The sequence below is a fragment of the Solanum lycopersicum genome, chromosome 3 (genome assembly GCF_036512215.1).
Source record: "Solanum lycopersicum chromosome 3, SLM_r2.1".
NCBI lineage: Eukaryota > Viridiplantae > Streptophyta > Magnoliopsida > Solanales > Solanaceae > Solanum > Solanum lycopersicum.
Window position 1 is genome coordinate 48,673,924 of NC_090802.1, and position 11,194 is coordinate 48,685,117.

The following is an 11,194-nucleotide window of genomic DNA, read 5'->3' on the forward strand; positions in this document are numbered from 1 at the left end:
CCAAGCTCAAATCAGCAACACATCAATTGAATCACAAGCAAATATGAATTATAAATACGCAAGTGACACACAAGATTTATACGTGGAAAACCCCTTCGGTATGAAGGATAAAAACCACGGGACTTGAAAGAGTCCACCCTTCTTCTTCTCTTATTATGCAAATTGAGGGTAAAAACACCCAAATCAGTCTACAAGGATGTCACAGCCCACCAACAACAACATACATAAGAGCCAACACAAAAGAGAAGAGAAATTGAGAAATATCACCAAAAAAATGCAGGTTACGCCAGCTGCGATAACAGACGATCAAGAACTCCGATTGACGATCTGAACGGTCAAGATGTAGTGCTATGTGTTGTGAACCAGCTGTGAAAATTTCAGAACGATCCAACGGTCGGATCTCTTGCAAGCTAAAATTTTGTCTCGCTGTCCAGAAAAATCAGCAACCCTTTTCTCTCTCAAACCCTCTCTCTATTTCTTTTTTCTCTTCCAAAAAAAAAAACCCAGCCCCAACATCAGCTGCCCAAGACTTCTAGAAGAAGTCAACAAAGTCCAAAATATATGGGCCACCCATCAATGGGCTGGACCCTTAACAATCTCCCCCTCCAGCCCAGTTCGGGGAGACCAAACATAAAAGGTCATCAAGAAGACATACCTGCAAGCTTGGAACAAAATTCAAGCTTGCTTCGAGGGACCACCTTTGTCAACATATCAGCACCATTCTTGTTGGTGTGAATCTTCTTCAACTTCATTAGTTGCTCTTCAATGACAACACGCAACCAATGATATCTCACATCAATATGCTTTGTGCGAGCATGGTACATGCTGTTTTTGCTCAAGTCCATAGCACTTTGACTATCACAAAACACAACATACTCGCTTTGCTTCAAACCTAACTCTTGAAGGAAACGCTTTAACCAAAGCATTTCTTTGCTTGCTTCCACTGCTGCTATATATTCTGCCTCGGTTGTAGACAACGCTACACACTTCTGTAGCTTGGATTGCCATGAAATGGCTCCCCCTGCAAATTTGAACAAGTAACCCGAGGTAGACTTCCGGTTATCAAGATCTCCAGCCATGTCAGCATCCGTAAATCCCTCAAGAATAGGCTCACCGCCTCCAAAACACAAACTCAGATTTGATGTGCCTCGCAAATATCTTAAGATCCACTTTACAGCTTCCCAATGAACCTTGCTCGGATTTGCCAAGTATCTGCTAACCAATCCAACAGCATGTGCTATATCCGGTCTTGTACACACCATGGCATACATCAATGAACCAACAGCAGAGGAGTAAGGAATATGAGACATACTTTCCTTTTCTTTCTCGGTTGTAGGACAACAACGCTTGCTCAACTTGAAATGGGCTGCAAGTGGTGTATTAACTTGCTTGGCATTCTTCATATTGAACCTTTCAAGCACCCGTTCAATATACTTTTCTTGTGACAACCAAAGCTTACCAGCTTTTCTATCACGAGCAATTTCCATACCAAGAATTTGCTTCGCAGGACCCAAATCTTTCATATCAAAGGACTTTGACAAATCCTCTTTTAACCTGCAAATCATCTCAACATCTTGTCCCACAATCAACATATCATCAACATACAAGCAAAGGATAATGAAGTTACCTTCAGAGAATTTTCTAAAATACACACAAGGATCTGCAGTAGTCCGCTTGTACTCATTACTACTCATGAAGGAATCAAACTTGTGATACCATTGCCTTGGTGCTTGCTTGAGTCCATAGAGACTCTTTTTCAACTTGCAAACAAAATTCTCTTTTCCCTTAACTTCAAATCCTTCCGGCTGCTCCATGTAAATCTCCTCATGCAAATCACCATGTAAGAAAGCAGTTTTAACATCAAGTTGTTCAAGTTCAAGATTCAAACAGGCAGCTAGTCCCAAAATCATACGAATGGAAGTCATCTTCACCACCGGTGCAAAAATCTCATCGAAGTCGATGCCCTTTTTCTGATGGCATCCCTTCACCACTAATCTTGCCTTCCGCTTCACTAGCTTGTTGTCAACTTTCTTGTTCTTAAACAACCACCTGTTCTTCAAGACTTTCTTCCCTTTTGGAGGCTTCACCAAGTCATAGGTTTCATTCTTCTTCAAAGAATCCATCTCCTCTTGCATAGCCTTGAGCCAATGGTCTTTGTCTGAGTGTGACAAGACCTCTTGAAGGCTTTCAGGCTCCCCCTCATCAGTGATTAGGATGTATTCTGAACTTGGTAAAGTCTTGAAGGTTGACGAACTCTGGTCGATTTTCTAAGTGTTGGCTCTTCTACCTGTGGGCTGGATTTCTCCCCCTGATTGGAAGACTCTCCATGTTGAACATCTACAGCTTCATCATCAGGTTGTGGTACAACAACATCAAGTTGTACCTCTTCAATATGGTCATGTTCATGAGCAATTTCATGACCATACTCTGGAGCATCACCTGTTAATTGATCATCTGAAGCAGAAACATGAGGCATGGGCATATCAATGACATCATGAGAGAAATTAGAATAATAAGTCTTATCAGCACCCAAGAGATGAAAACCCATCTCGTGCTCATAAAAGACAACATCTCTACTTCTCACAACTTTTTGCTTTGCTGGATCATAAAGTCTGTAACCAAACTCTTCATCACCATATCCAACAAACACACAAGGAGAAGTCTTGAAATCAAGCTTCAATCTATGTTCCTTCGGCACATGCATAAAAGCCTTGCATCCAAACACCCTCAAGTGAGAATAAGAGGGGTCTTTCCTAAACCAAACTCTCTCGGGAATATCAAACTCCAAAGGAACTGATGGTGCTCTATTTATCAAATACACAGCAGTTCCAACTGTTTCACCCCAAAATGACTTAGGAAGATTGGACATTCTAAGCATGCATCTCACTTTCTCAATAATGGTTCTGTTCATCCTCTCGGCAACGCCATTGTGTTGTGGGGTACTCGGTTCTGTTCTCTCATGTCGAATGCCATATCTTGAGCAATATGCTTTAAACTCATTTGAAGTGTATTCACCTCCATTATCAGTTCGAAGACGCTTCAGTTTGCAATCTGTCTCCCTTTCAACCATTGCATGAAACTTCTTGAAGATACCGAACACCTCACTTTTGTGCTTCATCATATAAACCCAAGTTCTCCGAGTAGCATCATCAATAAAAGTAACAAAGTATTTGTTACCACCAAGTGATTCCACCTCTATGGGACCACACACATCAGAGTAAACCAACTCTAACTTCACTTTCTTTCTTGTAGATGTCCTCGGAAAAGAAACTCTGTGTTGCTTTCCTGCTAAACAATGATCACAAGGGTCAAGTGAAATAGTAACATCAGCAGGAATAAGAGACTTACCGGCCAACAGCTTTATACCCTTCTCACTAACATGCCCCAATCTTCGGTGCCATAAGTTAGGAGATGTTTTCTCCTCAATAGCATTCAACTCACCACTACACACTTTCAAATGTGTCTTATACAAGGTGCAACAAAGCTTGCCACGAGCAACAGTCAAGGAACCCTTAGACAATTTCCATTTACCCTCACCAAAAGTGTGCTTGTAACCCTCTTCATCAAGTACGTTAGCAGACAATAAATTGAGGCGTAAATCTGGAATGTGGCGAACATCTCTCAACGTCAAATAGCACCCTACATTGGTTTGGACTCGAATATCTCCAATGCCAACAATACTTGCTGAGCTCTGGTTCCCCATCTTCACACTACCAAAATCTCCAGCTCGGTAGTCAATAAAGTACTCCTTATTAGGAACACAATGATTGGAAGCTCCTGTATCAATAAGCCATTCAGTGTCAGAACTATCAACATGACAACATTCTCCAGTAGCACATATCAAAGAAACACGATCATCAGAACTAGAAGTTGTAGCAGCTGTATTCTTGTCATCACCCTCTTTATGATGGTCATTTTTCTTATTTTGCTGGTCTCTTTTCAACTTGTAGCAAAACTTTTGAATGTGGCCAGGCTTGCTACAATAGTGGCATATCGTAGGTTCTCTCCCATCCTTGGACTTTGACCTATACTTTGACTTGCCACGCCCTTTGGGACCTCTACTCTTGCTTCTTCCTCTATTCTCTACCACAAGTGCCTGCGAAATATCAACACCCATCTCCTTTCTTCTAAGCTCTTCATTGAACATGCTCTCTTTGATGACATCCAATGAAAGCGTACCATCTGGAGCTGAGTTGCTGATGGACACAACCAAAGTTTCCCAACTGTCTGGCAAAGAACTCAAGAGGAATAAAGCCTGCAACTCATCATCAAGGACAATTTTCATAACAGTCAACTTGTTAATAATATCTTGAAAGTCGCTAAGATGCTCAGAAACAGACTTCCCTGGCTTCAACTTGAGATTAACAAGCCTCTTAATCAACGAGGCCTTGTTATGAGCGGTCTTCCTCTCATAAAGACCCTCCAATTTTCTCCATAGCTCAAGCGGCTCAGTCTCCTGGGATACATGATTGAATATGCTAATATCAATCCACTGTCTGATTGTCCCCAAGGTCTTTCTCTTCAGCTTTTTCCATTCTTTTTCTGTCATCTTCTCTGGCTTAGTGGGCTGGTCATCTTTCTTTGTTTTATCCACATCAATTGGATCAAACAAATCCTTGCAATATAGCAAATCTTCCATCATCGGACGCCAAATGGAATAATTGGTTGATGTCAGTTTAACCATAGAGTTATTTCCATGCTCCATGTCTATGGTTTAACACTCAGCTCTGATACCAATTGTGAGGGGAGTCACAAAACAACACAAGTAGGATACAACACCTACAAGGATCGACTTCAAGACAATCAACCAAATATACTTCACCAATTTACCAAAAGAAATTCACCACTATATTAACCAAGCTCAAATCAGCAACACATCAATTGAATCACAAGCAAATATGAATTATAAATACGCAAGTGACACACAAGATTTATACGTGGAAAACCCCTTTGGTATGAAGGATAAAAACCACGGGACTTGAAGGAGTTCACCCTTCTTCTTCTCTTATTATGCAAATTGAGGGTAAAAGCACCCAAATCAGTCTACAAGGATGTCACAGCCCACCAACAACAACATACATAAGAGCCAACACAAAAGAGAAGAGAAATTGAGAAATATCACCAAAAAAATGCAGGTTACGCCAGCTGCGATAAAAGACGATCAAGAACTCCGATTGACGATCTGAACGGTCAAGATGTAGTGCTATGTGTTGTGAACCAGCTGTGAAAATTTCAGAACGATCCAACGGTCGGATCTCTTGCAAGCTGAAATTTTGTCTCGCTGTCCAGAAAAACCAGCAACCCTTTTCTCTCTCAAACCCTCTCTCTATTTCTTTTTTCTCTTCCAAAAAAAAAAACTCAGCCCCAACATCAGCTGCCCAAGACTTCTAGAAGAAGTCAACAAAGCCCAAAATATATGGGCCACCCATCAATGGGCTGGACCCTTAACACATAACTTGTTTAACATATCGAGTATATTATTAATATTGTGAAATAGGCGTATTACCAATTACCTTTGAATTAATTCCTACATTGTAAATACTTTTTACATTTTCAATATATAAATTAACTCTAATTTCATATTTCATACATAATGTTAGTAATTTTTATATAAACTATGCAATGTAACAATTGTATAAGGTCCGTGCTTTGCATTAGCCTTTGTCGAATATCAGTTCAAAATAAATTACTAAACGATTCAAAATAAATTACATAATAAATAATTTTACCATTAATCGTCAACTTAGAACAGATTAGAATTTTGTGTAAATAGCTTATGGTACATAGTAACATTAAACAATAAACAATAATAGCTTGCTGTTATACTTCTAACAACTTCAAAAATAAACTATTCATGGTGGATTAGGAATATATATATATATATATATATATATATATATATATATATATATATATATATATATATATATATCATTGAGTTTGTAAAGAGCTAAAAATATGAATTTTTACATCAAATATAATATTTTTAACGATAGTATCATTAATCACTCATCTCAAACTAGAATCTATTGTACTAAAAAATAAATAAACTCTAATTAGAATGTATAACAGTCAATAGAAATATAGAGATCCCAAATACAGCACTTAACTTATGTAATTAAAGACTACCCCCATGTGCACCGGCTCCTAATTAGCATACATGAAAGACTACTCACCTAAGCCATGTTTATCGCCAGGCATGGATCATAGCGAGTTCTTTGAATCTATTTTTATTTAATGTAGAATATTAAAAAAAAAATAACAACAAAATCAGAAAATATGAATCATAATTTTAAAAATATAATAATTCAGTAAGAAAATTTTAAAAGTTTGAAGTCATAAAATTTGAATCTTGTATTCGCTTGTTCAATAGCGTTGCCATATATAGTTTAGGGCTGTCAATCTGGCACCATTTATCGAAAAATTATATTATATAGAAAATTGTTCAAAACATACAGGTAAAAAAATTCTTATTGTAAATATATATTAAATCTTGTATATTCATAACGAAATTTCTGATTTCGCCACTGCGCGATAAATGATTCTGAGAAGCGAAACTAAGAAGAAAAAAAACTCCCCCTACTTGCTCGCTCCACGCTTGTCTCAGCAGAGCCAAGTCCTGAGAGGACCAAAAACACAGCTAGGACGACACTGTCTCATCCATATAATTAAATCAAATATGCGCCTAATTAACATCCGTATCCCAATTCAACAGACTCACTCATCTTTTCAATTATCAACAATTAGAAGAAATTAGTTCTTATTTATAAAAAGTGTCGGTGGATGTATTAGTATAATTAGGTTTTGTTTTTGTTCATTCACTCTGTATGTATATCACAAATATCCTACTAATTCCACTTCTGTGTTGTTTTTACTAAACCACAATCATAATGAAATAAATTAAGATTACATACAATTTATATATATATATATATATATATATAGAAAAATTGAATTGCAGTACATATAATCTACAATAATTTCAAATCTTTTATAGGAGTTGTTCTGATATTAAACTCCGACCACAGACGAGGCAATAGTTGTCTATGTCATGAAAATAACGTCACATAGCATATACATGTGCTTCCCTGTCATTATTTCTTAGCATAACAGATAAGAATGATTGCCGCTTACGTGGAACGTGAACAACCAATTGGCTGCTTTGATCAACAAGACACGTGGCTTCATTTGAATGTTGTACAAGCGTACCCGCTGCATAAGCCTGTGGTGCTGCTGTACGGGAACAAACAAACGGGTCGACCCGATGGCAACTCTGGTATCGGTTTCTCCATGTTTAGGAACTCCACCACTTCTTCCATAGTAGGCCTTCCTTTGTTCTCGTTCAACGTACAGAGCAACCCGATATCCAATGCCCGAATCGCCTGCTCCAGGTTCACGACCGCGCCCATTCTACGATCCACTAGAGTTTCCTTCTGTTGTACCTCATGCATTGCCCATGCAAGATCCAATAAGTCCCGTTCTCCCGGGTTGGACTTCCTGCTCCGACCCGCAATGATCTCAAGCACGACTACTCCGAACTCGAACACATCAGCTGTCTGACTCACCATGGCCTCAAACCGGGTTGACCCGGCTGAAGTAAGCACAAACCCGAAATCACCAACTACTGCTCTGAAGCTCACGTCAAGAAACACACTGCTACTTTTAACGTTTTTGTGAGCGAGTTGCTTTGAATGAAGGTAGACAAGAGAATCTGCTAAATCTTTAAGGACCTTAAAACGCCTCGTCCAAGGCAAGACGCCAACGCCAAACAGCCACTTATCGAGGCTTCCATTTGGGATGAAATCGTACACAACTATTGTTTCTTGGTTGTCATAGCACCAACCTCTAATCGGGACCAAATTCGGGTGACGAATTCTGGTGATAGCCTTGATTTCCTTGTGAAATTGACGCTTTTCAAACCCGTGTGTGTTGAAAAATTGAGTTAAAAATCGTTTTACAACAACGTTGCACCCGTTTAGTATCGTGGCCTTATACGTAATGCTCTTCTCATCACTGCCTAATATTTGTAACTCGCTGAAATTCCTTGTTGCGATGGAGATCTCAGCTATTGTGAAGCGGCGTGCCTTGTTTGGTGGCCGTGGTCTCTGCTTTTTCTCAGGCAGAGGGAATGCTTCGTCAGAATTGCTATCTCGCTTGTAGCTACTGAAATAGAGGTTAATAAGAACGATTACCAGAAGAATGACAACAGCAAGGAAAATAAAGAAACTATTAGGCGTTTTCCGATGATCATTTTCAGATTGTGTGCTATTTTGAAGCATGATTTTGTTCTGGCATGTCTCTGTTGAAGGAATTCGAAGCGAAGCTTGACTAATTGAGGTGAAATTCCATGACAAAATGTTGTGGATTTGTGTATGGTTTCCAGTAGCAGCTGAAAATCCAACAAACATATACTCATTCAAGTAAGGTGAAAGATCAAGTAAACCAGAGTAAACTGGTTTAGAAGGATATCCTCTGCCATCAGGTGCAAGACGAATTTCAACAAATCGCTTTCGCCCATCGTAAGATATCCAAACTCTGTGAACTGATCCGTCATTCAATTGAACTCCAGCGTCAGAAGCATTAATCGCTGCAGTTGAAACTATGCTACCCAAATTAATGCCCAAGTGATTATCATTTGGGTCACCAAATTCAGGGTTCTTCCGTGTATCAAACTCAATAGCTACTGTTTTATAATCCTCATCGCACAAATCGTTCAGCATCCCAAGCCACGGACCAGCACGGCCAACAGTTAATTCATCCGGGACGATTATAAAAGTAAGACCACTACCACCTACATATTTCCCCTGATCTGACGCCTCATTGCCTGAATAGGACTTCACTTCAAATTGAAACGAGAAAGTCGTTTCAAAAGAAGCCGGTGTTTGAGTCTGAGGATCAAACAAACGGATAGGTGAAGAATATATAGCTCGTCCTACTAGATGCTTTAGATCATCACCTTCTCGCTCAGGATCAGGAATTTGAACGGATTTTTTTTCATCCGAGACGATAACACTACCAACAAGTGTAAGATCTTGCTTCAATCTCGGATTAATAGAACTGAAATCTCGAAAAGAGATATGCTTCGTCACATTAATTGAAGGTCCGTCCATGGACGAACCTAAATAACTATTAACTAATATGGCAAAGGAAAAGAAAAACCAGAAAAAACAATCCATGATGTGCTAAGTTTTTTTGGGATTTGAATTATATCATCAATTCTCAAGGTTGTACATAAGGATGTGGTCTACAGATAACTTCATTTCACTTTCTTCCAAATAAAAGAGAACTCACTTACATAATGCAATTCTTTTGTCCTATTTCAATTTCAGTAAACAAAATATAGTAATTCAGATGGAATGTAAATTATAATGCTTTAATGATTGAGGGGACTAGAGACACATATTATGCTAAATTGGCTATATTATTGATAATAAATATGACACAGACTTTACCCAACCATCCACGTCTTAAAATAAGTTTCTATTATCAACCTCCACAATTTCACATGAAGATTAATATCCACACGGAATATTTAACTCAAATTATTAGCACCACTAATAATTGTTAATTGCATAATTGATGTATTTAGGTACCAATAATTGATAAAATCATGAACCATATCTGGAGTAAAACAAAATTATAAAGTGATGACTGATGAGTTGGCCAAAATTTGTTAGCCCAAGTCCTAAGATATGGACATGGAAGCAGATTGAAACACGAAAAAATCGTACCCAATTTTTTGAAGATATAATGTATATAACCAAACTAATGGTCGAATCGATTATGGAAAAAAAAAACACAGTTTTGATGAATCTATTTACGAAATATATCAAATGGGAAAACGGACAATGAAGTTTTTGGAGAAATAATTATAACATGTCTCAGACACTAGGAGTCAATTGGACGGGTTGAATTTAAATTTGGACGCATCAAAATGGGTCAAAACCATAAACGAATCAAATTCCAAATAAATTTAAATTTGTTTGGGCCAAAATGAGTTGGGTCGAAACGGATTAGGTAACGGGTCATAACTCAACCCTTCTAATTTTTATTAAATTTTTTTAATAGTTTTATTTGTTACTTTATAAGCTTTTAGTACCTAATAAAATTATTGTTTTTTCATTATTATAACTATATTAATATATAAAATTAAAAAAAATGACAAAACTTCTCAAAAATCAATGGAATTTGAGTTAGATATGAATCCAATTTTTAATGGACTGAATAAGTTGAATTGAAATAGATGAAACTAGTAAATGGGCAAGTCAATAGCCAATCCAAACAAAAATGCGCTGGATCGGATTGGATGTGATTTTATCTCCCCTACTCACGCCCTGCCTTTTAAAACATGGATCATTTCTATCTTTTATTAGATTTATATTCTTAAAAAAATGATATGAGTAGGTTTTAATTTTACTCATTGACAATGTAAAATTAGAGAATATTAGTACTTTGTTTGATTTATGTTACATTTTAAAATTAGAAAGCACCTCAAATTTATTCTCATAACTTAGTGAGTGGAATGAATATTTATTTTTCAAATCAATATATGCGACACATTTGATACGTGTATGACACCGTTTTTCTATTCATTTATCCTCAGTCTTCTTCCTTCTTTTTCTTATATTTTTCTAAATCGAGTTTGAAGATGACATATGTATAGTTGTGACCATTTTTAGTATAAACTTTATGCACTTTTCAAAAATCGATATAACTTTTTCTGGACATAATCTGTTAGAGGGTATTAGTTTTAGGGCCCGTTTGGATGGACTTAATAAAAGCAGCTTTAAAAAAATATTTTTGAAAGTGCTGAAACTTATTTTTAAAATAAATAGTTATGCGTTTGGATAAAAGTGCTGAAGTTAAAAAAAAAGTTGTTGATCTGTTTGGCAAATAAGTGCTGATAAACAGCTTTTTAAATCAAAATGTCTGAAATACCCTTAAAAGTTGTTCACATAGTAAAAGTTAATTAATTTATATTTTACAGCCATAAATAATTATATTTTGCTATTATTCTCATATTTCTTTCTCATCACAAATTATTTCTAAGAGGAATATAAACTTATTATAGATTTTAAAGATATATAATTTGAATAGATCAAAGAACGATTTAAGATTTTATTTTAGTTTCATCCATAGGTAATAATAATTGTCTTTCATTCACATATTTCTTTATTATCACAAATTATTTATA

The 11,194-nt window shown here is 36.9% G+C and overlaps 1 protein-coding gene across 1 annotated transcript; it reads right to left on the reverse strand.

The window, feature by feature from the left end:
• Positions 1–6,868: 6,868 nt before the first annotated feature.
• Positions 6,869–9,656, reverse strand: LOC101254175 (L-type lectin-domain containing receptor kinase VIII.2). The gene has a single exon (XM_004234989.5). It carries the CDS (start codon positions 9,174–9,176, stop codon positions 7,185–7,187), a length of 1,992 nt encoding a protein of 663 aa, XP_004235037.1. The 5' UTR covers positions 9,177–9,656; the 3' UTR covers positions 6,869–7,184.
• Between the last annotated feature and the right edge of the window lie 1,538 nt (positions 9,657–11,194).

Coding starts and splice junctions, on each gene's coding strand:
- LOC101254175 (XM_004234989.5), bottom strand. CDS start 9,176: ATGGATTGTTTTTTCTGGTTTTTCTTTTCCTTTGCCATATTAGTTAAT.